The 19,496-nt window shown below is 41.7% G+C and overlaps 1 protein-coding gene across 3 annotated transcripts in view; it reads right to left on the bottom strand.

The window, feature by feature from the left end:
* RABGAP1 (RAB GTPase activating protein 1) overlaps positions 1–19,496 on the bottom strand; it is a 65,804-nt gene that overhangs the window by 44,215 nt on the left and 2,093 nt on the right. The window contains exons 2-10 of one of the 3 annotated variants that reach the window (XM_068657029.1): positions 15,252–15,453; positions 8,184–8,418; positions 7,457–7,661; positions 6,726–6,900; positions 6,229–6,386; positions 4,446–4,556; positions 3,250–3,316; positions 1,604–1,706; positions 1,243–1,412 (exon numbers count right to left, since the gene is read on the bottom strand). In XM_068657029.1, coding sequence (XP_068513130.1) covers positions 1,243–1,412; positions 1,604–1,706; positions 3,250–3,316; positions 4,446–4,556; positions 6,229–6,386; positions 6,726–6,900; positions 7,457–7,661; positions 8,184–8,418; positions 15,252–15,401 — 1,374 coding nt within the window. In that variant the 5' untranslated portion in view covers positions 15,402–15,453. The remainder of the gene's footprint in view (positions 1–1,242; positions 1,413–1,603; positions 1,707–3,249; positions 3,317–4,445; positions 4,557–6,228; positions 6,387–6,725; positions 6,901–7,456; positions 7,662–8,183; positions 8,419–15,251; positions 15,454–19,496) is intronic. The other 2 variants (XM_068657030.1, XM_068657031.1) reach the window with 2 other exon arrangements.

The following is a 19,496-nucleotide window of genomic DNA, read 5'->3' as shown; positions in this document are numbered from 1 at the left end:
GGAAGAGTGCTAGCACTTTAAGACAAGTGCACACACACACACACACACAAAAAGCTCAGAAAAGCTTTCAATTTCATTCAAAACATCATTAAAAAAAAGAATATCAAGAAATGAGATGGACTCCAACCTTGCTTTTTTGAGCTTCACTCAGAATTATTAAACCTTGAGAGAGTACATACACCCACACAGATGTTTGCTTCTATCTTTCAATTCCTTTAAACAGGACTTTCAGTTCAGAACAGTGACTTCTAAAGCAGGAGAACTTCAAGTACATCACCTCTTCAGTAATGTGGACCTTCAACTTTCCAAACTTATTTTGAGACTAAGTTATTGCCTTGTATTGTTATTATAAATATTATAGACAGAAATATCCTCTACTTTTTAGTAGATATGGTTAAAAAAAAAGTTGGAAGAAACAGTAAAATTTTTTAACAAGTTCTAGGGATTTTTTGTGGTTGCTTAGACTTTTTTTCCCCCAGGGGAAACTTGGGGTATGTGTGAAATCTCTGCTCTCAACCATGTACAAGTGGGAAAAGAGGCTTTCACATACGTCTTTTTCCCTCCTAATTTCAGGTGGATGTTTGCTCATATAAAAAAAAGTTTAATTTGTACGATAAAATCATCCTAGCGTCATATTGGATAGCATGTCACCAGGATTATGTTAAAAGCTTTTTTCCCCCATTAACCCTTTATTTTATGTTTGCCCTATGTAACCCAAATGCAACCAACTCTTGGCACAGCCTTGGACTGCAGATAAATTCTCTGTTCCTTTTATTTCTGACGTTTGGCTGGAAAATCCATAAGCCTATGTATAACTTCACAGCCTCGTCAAAGCTGTCAAAATTTGCTTTGAAATGAGGACACCCAGCTCTTTATGGGAAGTTTTGATAACCACCAACAATTAGCATGATGATTTTAGCTTTTCTAAAAATCGAAGTCCACTTATTACATGTCTATTTCAGGAGAAAAATGTTGAAACATAAACATTATATTAGTAAAGGTTTTTGATGCAGTCCAATCCCAGGGAGAAACAACTGTAGTGAAATTTTGATCTGCTAACAAGCACCAGTAAATACAATTCTTTATCTTCAATTTATTTGCATTTATTCAGCATTACGCCGTAAGTTTACCTCTCAAGTTCCCAAACAATATAATCGACTGCACCAAAATTAACCTTGAAAATCAGCCCAGCCAAATCCCACATTAACTGTAGATTATTATTATTGTTTTTCAAAGTGTCACCTGCTTCAATTTTAGGAAAAAATTTTCAGTCGAGCTACGTTTGCTGAAGGGCCAGAACAACCTCTCGTTAGGTGAGCAAACTCTGACTTTAGTCTCCAGGATGAATCGAACAGGTTCCTGAACCTCAGTTATCACCAAATCCACAGCTGTAGTCATGAAAAGTACTTTATCTAGAGAGAAGAACCAAAGCATTAGTATCAAGAGAAATATTTCAAACAAAGTACTCTGTAACCTCTTTCCTAGTAACACGAAAGAACAGAATAATTTTTTTTCGTTCATCTTAAAGGAAGGAGAATTGAGCTAATGCTCCCTAGATAAGTCATCTGCCCTAACTAGGAATAAAATCTGGCAAGGTTCATACCTTTTGGTGTTTCTTCATTTACAAACTGGAAGTGTGGAGATTTTTGATTCCAGCTCCCAGTGATCACGTATGATTTCCCATCAGAACTTTTACCCATGGACTCCTGGAAACAAGGAATTTTAATGCAACTTTATTTAAATTACAACAATCTCTACATTACAACAGTCTCAGCTGCATAAAACAGCTCCTGCACTAGCAAGAGAAGGGCAAGCACGTGTAGTCCATTTTACATAGTCCTGTAACAGAGATCATCTCTGAAGGTAAGAGCCGAGTTCCCAGAGAGTCTTTGCTCCTTTGCTGATGACATAAAAAGGCCAACTACTGATAATTGTTTTGTGTGTACATAGTACGAACACCTGTCTAGTCACACCTGAAGATCAATAGCTCATTTTGGAGGTGGCTATTTGACAGTAACTTTAAGCTCACAAAGCTGTAGGTGCAAGTACACCAGCTCCCCAAGTTTCACAGGTTTTGCTCTTACTTTTTTTAATTTCCCTTGTTGCTGCTGTTGTTTGGGGAAAAAATCAAAAACAAATAAAAGTTTTTCAAACTTCTTTTTAAGTTTTTCTGGAAAATCCAAGGCAATCCAGTTATTCTGGCCTCATTTTGTGTCATGAGTCTCTGAATGGCAGCTGCCTGACTGGCAAAGCATTTGAACACGTAAAGCTTTAATCACGCACTTGAGGAATGTAGTTCGTTGCTTCTAAAAGAACAAAATAAACCAGAACACTGTCCTACAAGCTACTGAACTTGTAAACTTGGCAGATGTTTCACATCAACATCCCTCTACTTCGCTATGATGTTTTAATAAACTAGCTGTGTTTTATTTTATCCTAAATAGCTATTTTATGTAAGTAAATTTTACTCTAAAACATCTTGAGATCCAGCTTCATTCAGCAAACAAAACATGTTGCTCAGCTATTAGGAACTGAGTCAGTATTTTATCCTTAGTGTTCAGTGTATCTGTCTTCCCATCAACCTTATTTTCCGAGCAACTCAAAGCCTGGTAAAAAGCAAAATTATTCATGAAGTATGGAATCATTTGGGGTAGTCACTACTGCAATAAGTATGTACTTCATAAACACTAACCAAGTTTGTTTTCACAACACACTTGTGAAGTCAGAAAACTTCTAACATCATTTTATAGATGAAAAAGTGAGTTATAATAACAAAGTGCCCACTAATTCTCAGAGTTATACGGGAAGCTCTTGGACCTTGTTTTTTACAGCAGTAAGTATGCTGTAAAACTTTCGAAGCTCAAGGCACAGCTCTTCAACATTCAGTACTTCCAAAAACAAAATGAATCACAGAATGGCTCAGTTGGAAGGGACCTTAAAGATCATCTAAACCCAACCCCTGCCATTGAAGGGGATGCTTCCACATTTCTTATTCCAGGCCCCTAAACAAGAACAGTCATGGCTAACTGCAAAATTGGGCAACTCCCTTGACCAACATTATGTCATGTCATGTAACTCTGTAGCAGCAGTGATTCATCCCAGTTTCACAGGGCTACACTCAAGAGCATACACTACAGCAGCAACCCAAAACAAGCGTGCCTAAGAAGCTCAATCTTTTCTGTCTATCCAGAGATCACAAGCAATTGTAATAAAAGTTATTATAGAATTTTGTTAATAAGAGATCCTTACCAAATCTAAAAGGTGCATGTCACCACTCCGAACATCTTTCCCACGGCTCAGGAGGAGGCCAAAACATCTGCAAAACCAGACAAAAAAAATTAATCTGCAAAAATTACTACTTATAAACAAACCATTAGCATTCCTTATCTGAATATTCTGTCATACACCACAAGCAGCCCACAAATGCAGTAACAAATGTCAACAACTCTTGACATTTGAGAGTAGTATCAACCATGTACACCAAAACAATGTTAAGCCAATATTGAAAATGTCAAGAAAGATTTCATGAACATATTTACAGCGTGATTGTATCCTTCCTTCAGATGCCTCCAAACAAAGATAACTGTTTGTCAAACAGACTGCTAATGAGTTCCCTGTCCTGTAGGTAGGGCAACATTGCCACCATTTCTCTTCCCTTAGTTTATTTTATTTTTGTTGTTGTTTTGTTCTGGTTTTGATACAGACTTGCATACAATTTAACCTTTTAACAGACAAGAATCAGGAAATTATACATGAAGTGCATGGACCTGTCTTCTACGGGTTTAATTTGGACAGACCTTTGGCCCATAGAGATATTTCACATCATCTTCTGGTTTACCACACTTTCTGAAGTTCCTAGGTTTCATGTCAGACTGCAGAGTCTGGCAGAAGATGCATCTTTTCTCTGTATTGTGAGCAGCGCAAAACTCTGGCAGTAATCAAAAATTGCTAGTTTATTTCCAAGCAGCGAAAGATTTGAAGTCTGAACTCTCCCTTCCCTACACAGGTGCTTCATGTTCTAGAATTCCAGACTGCAGCAGATTCTAAGTGCACATACCAAGATATTCTCAGATGCAACTGAGAAAAAAGGAAAGCAAAATACTTTAAATAACTCAGTTGCTGATTACAGCCTCTGCATTTTAGACATATTGACCATTTAAAATGGAAATAGTACATTTTTATACAAAGTTTTTTAATGGGCTAGAGTAGATATGACACTGACTCAACAATCAGATCCATGCAGATTCCACTGCACCTGCATTGTGTCTTGTCACACACGTGCTGAACAAACCAATCAGATCTTCTGCACAATCCCACTCAACACAGAGGTGTCGAATTAAATTACATAAATGGAGCATTCATGGAACAGGCAGTAAGCTGCTGCCTCAGAAGAAAAAGCACAAAACATCAGTTAAAGATGTATTTTTTTAAATCTATAAAATTACCTCTCAATAGCAAGTTCTTTATTAGTTGTCTGTTGGACGTAAATCACTATCTTCTTATCAATTCCTTGGCGGAGTTTAAAGCATTGCCTGTCCTTGTCTTTGGGAACTGCGCTGTTATTTACCAGAAAAGGAAAAAAAATAAAATAAAATTCTCAGAGCATCACTTAACTGTATTCCTTTTATGTATTAAAAACAGCATCAGACACTCGGTGAAGCCAGCTTCTTACACTAAAGCACTTAAGACCTTTCTTCCTTGCACACTGCTAACAGTAACTTGGGAAGAAATAGGTGCATAATAGATGTTAGTATTTTATCACAATTAGGTGAAACCAAGGACATTTAATTTTCAAAATAAAAATCGTATTTTGTATATCGCTTTGCTTATTCTTGTGAGACCTCCAGCAAGGCTGAGATTCAGTGCAGTCCATGCTGACATACCTGAGCTGGCTATGACTGAAGCAGCTCTTGGCAGCATGGTTTCTGAAAAACACTCCAAGCGCCAAATCCTAGGGACGGCTTACAGCACCTGCACAGCTGTGACTACACTGCTATTGGTACCGGGCCAGAGAGCCTGAACATCACCTAGAGTACCGCTGTGTGCTGCAGCCACGCACCCTGGCGGCTGCTGCTGCGCCCAAGCCCAAGAACCATCAGCAGTTTTCATGCTCAGGCTCTGAGCTAAACCATTTTTCTGTCGCTAGCACATGAGCAGTCTTTTGGATTGTCTACAATGGAAGGTGCTGAATAAATATTGGATTATTAGATGTGATTTATTTATTTATTTAATAAATAAAGCATGAGCTGGATGCAAATCCAAGAGGAGAAACATTGCTGAAGCTGTGGCTAGGAGCCAATGTTCTCAACAAGTCAGAGTATTTGGCAGACATGTTGTACTGTAATAAAGACACTTCAGCAATTACAGAACACTATAAATGGTTGCATAAAACATCTAAGGGCACTGTGTATAGGCGAAGCAGAAAAAAACTTCTAGCAAAAAATTAAAAAAGTCTTTTTAGAAACCAAGGTTATCCGTTAGCAGACTTAACATGAAAATGGCACTAACTAAAACAATGTGAAAAGCTGCTCAAACACCCTCACCCAATACCACTTGCCATAACACCTGGATCAGGAAACAAACAAACCTACCTGGGAAAAGATTTATGGTATTTTGAGAACTGGATAAGAAAACAGAAACGTTCAGGAACAGAAGCAACATTTGTTCATAAAGCTTTTTTGATCCAGACAAGAAAGCACTACTTTACAGATCAGAACAGGTGAGTAATTTAAATAAGTGGGCCACAGCAAAACCAAAGAGAATCTATATTGATGATTTTTGATAATAAATTTCATTTCTGCCTTCTTTTCTGCTTTCAATACCTAATATACAGATCAGCCCTAGGAAATCACAGGGAAACGGATAAGGATGACCAATTTGGCCTTCTTAAGCTTAAAATTGCATGATGTAACTAAAAGTTGCAAACATGAGGGGGAAATAAGGAAAGCTGGGTTCTTCCTAGGATAAAAAATAACAGCACGTCTACACAGGCCATGTTATTCCAGACATTTACCTTTACTGAGCAGAACTGGAAGATCAAATGTTGGACTAGATGATCTTAGAGGTCTTTTCCAACCTGAATGATTCTATGATTTCAGCTTGGACTAATGAGCTGAACACCACTTAAAACACATTGCACAGAAAAGGTTTTGAAGACTAAAGAAGAACACGAAATAGAAACAGCACTTTGCAGGTAGCATCAGGTTCAAATGAATGAAGAATCTATACCTGAAATAACCTTTGCCATCATCTTCTTTGATTTCCAGTGACACAGAGAAGGTGAAAATATCGCTGTCTGGAGTCTGTGGGGTGGCGATGGCTGAGAGTGGAGTTTGTTTGGCAGAACGACGGAAGGCAGTGGCAAAGCTGTACAGTATTCGGCTCACCTGCATTTAGACAGCACCAAAGAAAGTTCAGAAAGATACAGGTGTACAGAATGTTGCAGGTGAAAACCTACCTGAATCTTCACTATATAACACAATGAGAAATAAAGATGCTGGCAGCTTTAGCATCTAACTGCTTTTCTACACTTTTTTAAAGAATAAACCATTAAACGTGTTCTCATTTCATATCCAAGATTTATAAAATTATCTTAGCTTGGGGTATAAAAGGAACAAAAAGTCATGAATTGAATTACATCTGAAGTGCCTGACATAATTCTGCTCTATCTCAGTAATAACTTTTACGTTTACATAATAGTTATTTGACAAAAAGATTCAACTTACAGCCTCTTGGATTTCACATCGGAAGACATGAATCCTAAAGAGTTCTGCATTGTAGTGGCTTTCAGTGAAAGCAAAGCAATCACTTTCAGGGGTTCCATCATGCCCTCGTACACAGAAAAGGATTTTATAGATTGGATAATTTGCGATTTCTGTGTTTGTCTGAGGATCTAAAAGTCTGTTAAAAGAGAGAGAAAAATTGGATAATTTGTGATTTCTGTGTTTGTCTGAGAATCTAGAAGTCTGGGGGGCAAGGAAGAGAGAGAGAGAAAGAACCTGCACCTTTAGAAGAATTATTTCAGCCAGCCAATAACTTGCAAGCCTCGACAATTTCATAGCTACTGGAGAATGTACGTCATGAATAAAATAATTAATATACAGCAGTGGATAGCCTCATCCCTGTTAAGCCTAATGTACCAGCAATATTCCAGCCCTACAAACTAAACACTTCTCAGGCTATTTCCAAAGTGTTCATTAATAACCACTCCCACTGTAGCTTTTGGGATGCCTTGGATCATCACAGTATTCCATACGGATTCCTGGGCAAAAAAATGCCTTCAGGAAACAAAATCAAAGCATCACTTTCCACAGATCTCTTTAAAAAACATTTTCCACTAAAAGAAATGCTAAGTTGCTCATGACTCCTCCCAGATAAATTGGTAACTTGTTTCTGTTGCTAAAAGAAAGTAATATTAAATGCACAAAGTCAGAGTACGCTTGAATTAACTTTGTACCTCACTGTTCCTTCAGAGACATTAGGCACTGACAGAGTCACATCTAAAGAAATCTGGCACTGGCTTCGTAAGATGCACATCATTCTGAGGGCTTCCACTTCACTCCGAGGAGCATTCACAGAGGCACAGCCTAAGTAGGTGAGCTTGCTGAACACCACACTGTCCTCATCAGTCACAGGTGTAAAAGGGCTCAAATCCTCACAGTCTAGGGTAAGACACAAAGTTGAAACATAAGAAGCAAGACTAGGTTTACAGCAGTAAATTACCAGAGATTGACTAACTGCATGCAAAAAATGACTAAGGAACGTATTATAGAAAGTCAGGTCAGGCCAAAATACTACAGCAAAACCTGCCTGAAAGGAAGTTACTGATTGCTAACACTGCTACCCAAACTCTACAATCAGTTCACTCAAGACAGCTTTTCAATATGAGTGCACCGATTTTCACTACAGCAATAAGATGCACAGACAAGCTAAACAAATTAATATTTTATACAACCAGGCAAATAACCATAGTATTTTTGCACAAGGCCAGTAGTGAAAGTGTTTTCAGAAGAGACAATGTTTCAGCACATGGTAACTCCTGCATCACATAACCCCCACTAGGTGATTATAATGGGAGAAACGGGGAAAGGTAGATGGACACAGCTGTACCTAAATCCTCCTTCCTTTCCCCAGATAAAGCTAGTTCAGAAGATACCACCAGGCATTCCCCATTTTTTTCTAACCTCCCTGGGATGGTTTCACTGGCAAACTCATTCCTGGTTTCTGGAGTCCTGCCACCGACACTGGGTTAATGGTAGAAGATGCTGAAGCTTCGAGGACAACGGGTTCTTCCCCATCGGCATCCGTCCTAATTTCTTCTCCATGGTCCCGGTCACTTGACTGATCTTCTATGGGTGGATCCATCAGCACGTCCTCAAGTTCCCTCTGCAGCTGCTGTTCGCTTCCATTCCCCACAATCTAAGAGCACAAACAGAGTTGGGACACACACACAAGAAAAAAGACTGTTCAAATGAAAAAGGAAAAAAAAACAAAACAAACAACCAGCTTTTGGGTACACGGTCATTCATTTGGCTGCCTCCACCAACCAAAACAGCAGGTAACAAATTTCATCTAGTTACAACCATAAACACAAATTGCAATGTGAAAATGTTCCCCAGTTCAGATTCTATCCCCCTCACTTTGAGCTCCCTCTGTTAGTCTGTTAAAGCAGGAATTTCCTAGTACTACAAAGACTTACAAAAGCTTATGGCACAGGAGTCTTAGAGAAGTCCACAGTTCATCGGTCTATTACAATTCTCAGAATAGTTCCAGAAAGGACCAAATATAATTAATATGCAACACAATTCATGGAGAAGATAGCAAGGTTTCACAGGAAGAGAAGAATCTGGAACAGGATTATGCCTGAGGAGCAGTGTTGGTTTATTTCCTGGCACTCATCTGCAGCCTGACCTTGCACTCGCTGAAGTCAACAGGAAAAAGTGCAGCAGCCCAGGTGGTGCGAAATTAGGTCCTAAGCTAGAAAGAGGATGAAGATATTAAGTGAGAGATGTTCAATCTTTGTGCAAAAAGACCAAAGAGACTCCAGGTTCTGTCCCTTACAGAAGATCAGCACGGGCTGTAGCAGCAGTGGGCTATGCCAACAGCAGCACAGCCAGCAGCCACAGGGATGTGGCTTTCTCCTCTGCTCAGCTCTCCTAAGACCACGTCTAGAAGGCCACATCCAATTTTGGATTCCCCAGTGCAAGAAGGATACCCGTGAGCTGCAGCAGGTCCCAGAGAGGGGCACCAGGCTGGACAGGGAAGGAGAAAAGGCTTTGGGGGTCCCCAACAGCAGCCTTCCATAGCTGTGAGGGATGACAGAACCAGGCTCCCACAGTGCTGCACAGCAGGAGAAGGAGAGAAAGTGGCATAAAGAGCAAGATGTTCCAGCTGGATAGCAGGACACATTCCTTCACCATGAGGACAGTAACATATTGAAGCGTGTCACCCAGAGAGGCTGTGCAGTCTCCATCCTTGGACGTTTTCAAGACCTGACTGGGTGACAGCCACGACAGCCTAACCTGGTCTGACCCCACACCACACACTGCTTTGAACAGGACCTGAGACCTCCTGGTCCCTTCCAACGTGACACGGAGACCTGTGCTCTGAGCAGTCTTCCACTGGTCAGAAGCAGGCACTGTAACAAGCGATCCCACTGCAAGGATGCGAACATTTTTGTCTCAGCAGACAGGAGCTCTCTAAGAGCTTGCATACCGAAGTCATACAAATGCAGGACACCAGTCACAGCAGCAGGACCCTGCGTTACTGCGTTCCTGCAGTTTCACAGAACCACAGAATGGCCGAGGTTGGAAGGGATCCCTGAAGATCATCTGGTCCAAGCCCCCTGCTGAGCAGGATCAGCCAGAGCACGTTGTACAGGATGGCATCCAGGAGGGTTTGAGTATCTCCACAGAAGGAGACTCACAACATCCCTGGGCAGCCTGTCCCCGTGCTCTGTCACCCTCACAGTAAACCCCTAAATCCTTTGCCTGTTCGTTTGCAATTAATAGGAAGTGAGTGATGCTTTACACAGGTCAGAAATTAAGTGTGGAAATTGAGTTTACTGGAAGTATTTTACCAGATGGCAGCCAGAGCAACGTACCTGATTCCAACACTTCAGCTGCTGGCTGCTGGTTGTTGTTGTTGGCACCAAAACTCGCCCTACGAGCAGATACACATTTCTATGCCCTTATGTTTCCCTAAGCTTATTGACTTAGGGCACTACATGCAAGCTAATAAAATCCAAATTGTGCAACAACCTAAAAAGACTGCCAGACAAACCTTATTAAAGAAAAGTTGGGTTCTTTCTTTTTCTCTTTAAAATAAAAGAGTTAAAAAAAAAAAAAAAAAAAGGAAGTGGTTAAAAGCAGGAGGAAGAATTCAGGGCAAACAGATGTCCACCCATAACACAATCTCAGTATTAAAGCAAATTCCATCTGCCTCAAAACCCACATTTCATCATAGAAAAATAAATTATCTTGAAAGTATCTGAAACAACAGACAAGGTTCTCATATTTTAACAATAAATAAACAAATAAATAAATACAGTAAAAAAAATGAACCTTTATCCTCCTGAAACTGACGCTCAAACAGAAACCAACTTTCTAGTACGTATTAAAACGTACTGACGTGCTATCTGGGATCACCTGCCAGGAGCAGAACAGCAACTGCTTTACTCTGCTGGAAACACACAGAACCACCTTTAACCTGTAGCTAGTTGCAAGCACAGATTCCCATTCCCCCCCCCACTAATGTTAGCATTCTTTTCTGTGATTCATCACAGAAGCAATGAAAAAATCTTGCACAATATGTGGTCAAAGACATAACCTCTGTAAGTATCAAGTTTATTATTCAGGTTTGTGCAGGCTTTCCTCAGAAAGCTGGTGATGATGATGGAAGATGCTACATGTTGTTTTACTGTGCCCTGTTTATGTCTTGCAGCAAACTATAATGAATCAATCAGTGTTCCACCAGCCCCACTGAAGCCTGTAACTTCTATTTTACAGGGCAGGGATTCTAAGGAACAGGAATTCCCAATTCTGGCACAAACCTGCTCCTCGCATGCTTTTGTTCACAAGGATTAAACAGACCACAGTCTGGGGAGGGATGGTGGGGAATTTCTATCCAAAAAGTATTCAATGTTGTAATGGTCTTAACTTAAAACGCAGGTGAAAAACATTCCATCCTGTCAGGCTTACAAGACAGAACTCTGAATGCTGACCTACTGTATTAGGTACAACAAATTGTATTAAAAACTATACCTTGATACTGCCCTATAAAACATGATCTAAAAAAAAATCATAAAAGCAGCAGGGACAGATAAAATATGATTCCACGTTGTTTACAGTGAGACACTGAACAGGTACAGGAAAAAGAAGAAAGGGCTAGGGGAGATTTACATAAAATGCAAAGTAGCCAACAAGCAACAGAACTCAGCTCCGAGGCACTGCTTGGATCCAATTTAACATTTAAGCTCTACATAAAGACAAGCAAAATTACTGCCTGCCTCCATATATTCTAAGATCCAAAGTAAGCCTAGATTTAACTGTTCTAACAAAGTTAAGTAGACAAAAATAATATGACAGCAGACATGTGAAGCCCACAGCAGCAGCGGAGAGCAGCGCAGCCCACTGAGGAGCCTATCTAGCAAAAATTCTAAAAACTCCAACTCCTCATTTAAAAAGTAATGCCTCCAAGGAAGCCCTCCCGCTCAAGCCAGGCACTGCCCTCCAAAACCAACTCCAAAAGCAACACCAGTGACACTTCTGGACTGGAGGCCTCTGTTCTCACAGCTTAGCAGCCAGTTGCAACAAAGGAGCTGCCCAAAGGAGGCCAAACATCCAAAGTCCGGCTGATTTCGGGTGCAGCAGAGTCTCTTACACAGCCGTAACCACCCTGTGGGGAAAGCGAGCATTAAGTGCTAACCTGTCTGAAGCTCTGCTGCAACCCCAAAGCCAGTAAGATGCAGCAGGACAGAGTGCAGCAGAACCAAGGGCAGAAGGGCAGAAGAATCCAAGTGGATCTAACAAATGCCTTCACGTAGGTCTGCTTGAGATGGAAGAGAGAAACCATTTAGCCTAGACGGCGTTTCCCCCATTTCTCACAGCACTGAAAACCAGTTTGACTTAACTTTGAAACAGTGCGCAGCCTCCTTCAAAACTTCCTTTAAGACAGTACAAAGGATTTATTAGAGATGTATTTTATTCCCTTCTCCTTACTCATGCACTGCTGGCCTCTGCTGTCAGAGAACTCGAGGAGTTAGTGGGCTCCAGAAGCAAGGCTTTTGTAAATCCAGCTCAGTCCCACTGGCAGCAAGCAAAAGCAGACATAGAAATAATACTGGAAAGCAGAGATAGCTAGCAAATGATATTTCTGGAAACATATCAGTGACAAGCCTGTTCTGTAATTGTTGAATCATGTTTTTCTATATAAAAAAGCCAAAGAAAAAGTACAAATTACAACCAACTGAAGAAAAACATGATTATTCCAAAGAAATATCCACCTGTCCAGACTTGAGAAAGACCAAGAATAAAACTGTGCACTAGTTCAGTCCACAGCACTATTACTTAAAACGACAGCTTAGCAAAGAATGCACAATGAAAGGCTCAGATTTGATCTACAAATCTGACAGCCTACTGCATTCAGCCAACACAAGCCTAAACTTCTAGCACCATCGTCAGACTGTGCTCAGCAAATGTAAACCAGCAGGATCCTCAAACTGCTCTTCTAAAGCAGCAGAAAAAAGACAAAAGCTCAAATACAAACCGAAACTTATTTTCTGCTTTTCTTGGTGGGCTCATCAAGGCAAATGGGTTTTGACATTACAATTTAAGTTAGTTCCACATACCAAAGCAATTGCTTCTCCTTGAAGACCCCCTTCTCCCTGTTTGTCCCCGTGAAATGCATAACCTCATGCTCGTTTTGTAGTCACATTAATCTTCCATATATCACTTAAGTACTTTTACCTATCGCTGCGACAGTACTTTTAACATACCTGACAACCTTCAAAACTCCGTTTATCTATTCTCAAACAGTTCAATAACACAGTAAAAGTGTCTGCTAAATGGTTATCAGCAAACTAAAACCAAAAAGACATCAAGAACAGAGGTGCTTTCCAGGGCAGTATCTCTTTTCTTGCAGAACAATACCAGAAGATAATTTCTATCCTTAAGGCCAGCTAAAAGATCTGCCATTCCTGATGGTAATTGTTTTTACAACCTTACCCAGAAGAAAGGAGGTTAACAGGAAAATTCCTGCATGAGAGAACTTCCACTGCTTATCTCAGGTGTAGTGCTTCCACTAACCACGCCGACTGCAGCCACTACCAAAACAGCACACGCTCCCAAACGGCAGAATATGGAAAGGCTCAAGGTGAAGCACTCTGTTCAGGGATTGTGCTCAGTCTTGGCACCAAATTCATAAAGAAGCTTATCTTTAAGACCTGTGAAGCGCTGTGACATTCAGTGCCAAGCCAGGGAAGAGCGTAACTTTCCTGTTCGGCTGTTGTTCAGCTGGAGGCAGCAATGGCAATGGCCTTTCCTCATCGAGAGGAACAGCACGCCTGCAGCCAGCGTTCTGGGACTGCTTTGGAAGTAAACACAAAGAAAATTTTAGTAGTAAGTTTCGGGAGTCAGTCTGAAATTGATTAAGGATATTCTTCACAAATATTTGTGTGCTTTAATGAAGATGGCTTCGTATACAAGTCTCTTTAATGTCTGTGATTGTACTAAACAAGGTACGTCCTGTCAAACTATCACAACAGGACAGCCACAACAAGGCAGTCATTAGATGAACAGCTCAAACAGCTCCCTCTTGGAGCAGGGAGTGTTGCAGACTAAAGCATTTCATGTTTCCAAAGCTTCTTTAGGAATAACAAGATTGAATGAAAAATTTGGTAGACCATGTCTGTCTCCTGGGGTCTCAAATGATGCATTTTGACTTTGGGAGCTAAACCAGACACAACTTCCACATAAGTGTTCTCGAGGTAAGGACCACTGTGGAGACTATTCTGAATTCTTAAGTATTTATAGCTGCTGGTATATGCAGCATCTAGAAAGATAAGCATGAGGTGACAGTCTTCTAGAAGGTTTTACAGAACATCAGGCTGATTATTCAAGAAATTTTCAAATTTTTGTAGACTATCCTTCTATGATGTGAAAAGAAAAATCAATCTTCTGCAACTGCAATAAAATATAAGTGAGCATTTTTGCCAGATTAAATAAAAAATATTGAGACTTAACTCACAGATTTAGCTGGAAGTCTTACGTAAAAGAAAACAGACACTATGGTGGCCCATCTTGTGTGGGACTCAAATCAATGCACAAAAAGCAAGTAAGGCCACTGGATGTAAAAGCAAGATGAGCACAGACATCAAGAAATGTTCAGTAAAGTCTCTGTTCCAACTACTGCTAAGGAAAAGAGGAATGTACAGTCTACCAGCAGAACACAATTTCTTATCATCTCTGAAGACATTATTTTGAAGACATAGATGTGACCGTAGGTTTCAGCTTCTTGCAGTGGTGGAACGTCTTTCCATCTCCCACAAAGAACACACCAGCTTGATTTGCTCTAGAAAATATCTGGTTTTCAACAGGTTAAAAAGACAGAATTCTGAGTGACCACCTTACTAGTGTCACTCTGCCTAAAGGCTGCTCAAATACGTACTGGAATAGAAGATTTTCTTAAGTAGACAAAAAAAGGAAAAAGAATGACGAGGGTCTCTTTCCAGAACAGCACTTTTAAAAGCGAGAAGACGTCAATACCCTTCGAGTTCACACAAGCCTACCCACACAGGCTTGTATTCTCAGTTTCATGCCAAGTTGTTAGTTATAACTACACTTCTACGTTTCTTAAAGAGAACATTTCACATTGGGGAAAACTTTAATAATAAACTTTGAATTAACAGATACGTTCAAATCAAGTGTATGTTAATACTGCTTTCTACCTGAAATCTGTGTGGAAATCACAGCTTCAAGCTCTTGACAGTCTCTTTCATCCTAAACACTTCATGAAGGATTAAGTGAAGTGGGAAAAAAAACCCACAGGTAGCGATGGAGAAAGCTTTTACTCAAAACCTAATTATCACCTTTCACATCAGCAAAAGTAATGCAGAAACTACTGGTAAAATCAATTCTTGAATAAGCTCTCCTTTCTGTCAAGTTTTCCACAATAAAGAAGTCCCTCTTTAAGCTCTTCTAATGGTTAGTTAGGTTTAGAAGAATAGAGAACAAACTCAGGTTACTGATTCTTACCTTCAGTCCTGTTTTTTCATCATCACTACCATTATTTGTAGATGGTGTTTCATCCCCTTGCCTGGAAACCAAGACAAAATCTTCACTGTTAAGAGTGGATACCGAGTCTGATGAGACACTGATTTTTCCAACAGAAGCCTTGTCATCCATGACTTAAAAAGGAAGTTCGACTCATGAATGAGATTAAATATTTTATAAACTCCTGAAAAACAAAAATCATAAAAATACTTATATAAAACTTCATGCTAAAATGCTCAAATGTTTCTTTACAGAAACCTGTGGACTAGTTACAAAAATAAAAGGAAAGCAACACATCTGACAGCACAACCACGTTACAACTCTCCTGCCAGCGCACACTCATTGTCCTGCTTTGGTTTTGCTAAGAAGCACACTGCTATTAGATCACTGGTTTCCACAGCTCACAGCTGGGACGTTAATAAACCTTTTTGCAGCATTTCATGACTGTGTCAGGCACTGCTCTATACCCAGCACAAAGCAGGCCCTCAGAGCACCTGCTACACCTGGTGACAAGAGACTTGTCTTAGGGCCGGAACTATTCAGTCCATTTACTTTCTGAGAAAGCAGAATCCCTCTGCCTTCATCTACATCCATGCAAAGTATTTCTGTAGCTGTTGGAGCACGCTGCATGTGCAGTCACATTCAACTCCCCTCCCCGAAAAAGAGTCGGATCCAACTCGTGACGTTTTGCACTGAGGCTGCTCTAGAACCTCGGGCCGAACGGCTGTGAATCTGTGCTGAATCTTCTGCGCTGGAGGAACAATAAAAGATTCCAAGAAGCAGGAAGAACAGCGCAGGCTGGATCAGTACTGAGAATCGGAGTCAGCAGAGAATTTTAAAAGCTGGAACTGGCACTGAGAGGCAGCTGAAGAAAGGAACAAAAGGTGAAGTTCAGCTGCACACCTTGAACTCTACAGCACAGATTCTCAGAATCCGTGGCTCAAAACAGACGGCCGTGATAAAAGCGGCCGATTACATTTCCCAGAAACCCGATTACACCCTTATCGCGACGGCTTGGGTCTTTACTTACTCCCGAGCAGGACCAAACCCAGAGGCCTTTTCAACCTCAAGCTCAGCCTTCCACTCGGGGAGCGCTGTCCCAGCCTGGCTCCAGCAGAGCAGCGACCAAAACAAAGGCACCTGGGCTAGCCACAGGCTCATCACATTCCTCACTGAACCAAGAACAATGCATCTGAAAATAGCAAAGCCTGCTTTTATTTCTGTCAATACCCGTCTCCGCAGCTACCACCAGGACTTGAAAATCAGCCAGGACGACAACAACATTTTTTTCCTCTGGGTTATTTTTAACCTGATTACTTTCCCAATCCAGTCACTTCGTGGTCCTGAAAACGTTCAGCTGGACATCTGAAGCCGCGCGTAAGATGAATAATGGATGTGGGTTGTTCACGAGTAACAGCATACCTGTGATTACTGTCTTGCCTTTTCACTTGCACGATGTTCACATATCCCTTTCAAAACCAGTTTAAGATGCACTGGCTTTCCATGAAAGTTACTGGCTGAGAAACACAGACAGTTTGAGAAGTTTTACGCTCTGTGTGTCTCTGATATTATGAGCAGCAACCTTAAAGGCAGGGCATAGTTCTCATTTTTAAGTTGGTGTTGTTTAAAATATCAGTATCAAAACAGTTCTCAAGAAGCTCCTTATCGCGCCATCTACATCATACACACATTATCTGACACTAAAATCAAATGTATTGAAACACCGAATAAAAATAAGCTTAAAACACTTAACATGCCCCCAGCTTTACTGCTTTCATTCAAACAGAGCAAACTCATTTGCCACTCTAAGACATGAGTAGAAGAGCAGGCTTTGATCACCAGCAGCGGTGAAGATCACCCAGGCAAGGATCAATTCAGCAATTTATTTTGGCACAGCGTGCCCGTCTTGAAGTGTTAATTTCACCTGCTTCCAAAGTCCTTCAGTCTGTCACCTTTCACCAGCATTAACCTCAATTAAGGAAAAATTACGCTGTGCTGCTGTGTACTCCTTTTTGTGGTAGCGTGGTGGAAACACAGCACCCGTGGTCCTAGAGCACAGCTGGCTTAGCCGAACCCCCGCAGCGGTTTCACAACACAGAATTGCAACAGCAGAAGGCCCTGATTAGCCCAACTTTGCCAACCTTACGTTGAGCAAAAGCCTTACTGAGATTACACAAGAAAGCACAGGAAAGGGGAGAGCGCAGGAGGTTGCTGGACGAAGCTTCTGTCCCGCAGCAATGCACCGGCAGGCTCGGCTCGGTTACCCAACCCTCTGGAATCAGCAGCAGAGGTTCATCAGATTGACACCAAATTGTAGGGTTGCAAAAGCACTGCCTTCAAATGCTAACAGCACTACAGCATTGCCTCGAGTTAACCCGAACGTGCACAATCCCTCGCTCTGCATGCGCTGTATTTCCCTGGTGCTTGGGAGCACTTTGTTTCGGGCAGATTTCCTCACGGACCGTTGTACCCGAACCAGGAAACCGAGCGCGGCAGCACCCACACCCCAAAGCCCAGGAGCTTGTTAAAGAGCCTACAGAAGGGCGCGCATCAAAGAGCAGCAGCAGAGCAATTACGTGTGGCAGGCTTACGGCTCCTCTGGAATCAAAAGAAGAGCCAAGGACAGGGACAGTGCTCATTAGTGCTATCTGCAGCTCCTGACGAACCGAAGCTTTCTCTGCTGGCATTTTTGGGAGTTGGGAGAGAAGACCTCCAGCCCAGCGCAGGCCTCAAGCTGCAGCATTTCCCAGAAGAAGCCAGTGTCTCATCCCGTACTAGGAAAGGGACCGGTGTGTCTCAACACGAGGAAAATGGGAGCTTTCAAGTTCAGCACAGCTTAGGACACAAACCTACACCTCAGCAATGCATTTGCCCGAAGGTGTCTTTACACCTCCATGGGAGTCAGAATGTCTGGGTAAAACGCAGACCAAGAGGCAAATTTTTATTAACTTCTTTGCTTAGCCATTAATTAAAGGGGTATCCCGGCCTCTCCCCAGGCAGAGACCATTGGAGGAGGCTGTGAACTGAGAGGCACCACGGCTGCCTCTTGGGCCACTGCCTTCAGCTCTGCTTAAAATTCTGGGTCTCAGGACAACTCACCCTCACCCTGTGCTTGCTCTCGTTGCACAACGTGTGCCCAAGAACCAAGCTCTCCTCCAGCAGCACTCTCATTTACCACCGCAGCAGCCGACCAGCTGAGGCAGCCCACCTCACTGTCACTGTTTAAGGTAACGTGCACACGGACAGCAAGGACACCCTGCACCGGGTAAGATCTCAAGCAACGGGGAGACAAACCTGTGAAACTTCAACGATAGTTCAGCAGATTTATAAGACATTTATCCTTTACTTTCCTACCCTTTTCCCAAGTATTTGCCACCTGGCCTGCAACTTGAGATCTAAATTCTCCTCACAAGTACTTCAGGAATGAACTTAGAAGAGCTTCAAGCCAACAGGATACAGAAGATAAAACCTTCCACCTTACACTGCTGTGAGACACAGAGGCCTGAATGCCACCGTGCGAGCCGAGCACTCGTAACTGCGGCTGGTTTCACTCCACGGAGCGCCTGTTCTCCAGTGTTTAGGAAGTCCGAAGCCACACCAAAAGGCAGGAGAGCAGAAAATCAATGCCGCAGCTGTGAGCTTCCCTGGCTGCTCAGAACAGCGTTACCTTTATGGCAGCAGCGCGCTCAGCAGCGAGTTTGGACGCGAACGCAACACAGAACAATTTGGGGAGGGGACTCAGGGCAGGAGAGAGAAGCAGCATGAGAAGGGTGTGCAAGCTGGAGACAAAAGGTGATTTTTTTCCCCATTCCGAACCTCTTGGCTTTTACCCGTCAGCAGCAGCTCCTTTAGCAATCCCACGGTTAGGGTGCAGCTGATGAATGCACCAGGTACAGGAGAATGATATGGTAACGTTAATTAAATTACTGAAGATTTTAATTCAAAAAGCTACCTGAAGCAACAAAGGCAAAAAGCTCGTCATGCAGAACAAACCTCTACCCTCTACAAATAAAAACCCAGTAAGTGTAGCATTAAAAAACATGAAAAAGGAGGTAGCTTACAGCCAAGAAACTGAGGTGACTGACTCTGAACGAATTCATTCACTGAAAAATAACATCTTTTCTGGTTCTACTTCTCGGCCTTTACTTTCCTGGTTTTCAGCAGCAGCAACTCGGTGTGAGTGAAATGTGGAATTTGTTGTAGAGTTCAGCAGCTTTAAGGTACACA

Source organism: Anas acuta, chromosome 20 (genome assembly GCF_963932015.1).
Source record: "Anas acuta chromosome 20, bAnaAcu1.1, whole genome shotgun sequence".
In the NCBI taxonomy this organism is placed as follows: Eukaryota; Metazoa; Chordata; class Aves; order Anseriformes; family Anatidae; genus Anas; species Anas acuta.
The sequence above is the reverse complement of the archived record's forward strand: the minus strand, read 5'-3'. Positions and strand labels throughout refer to the sequence as shown.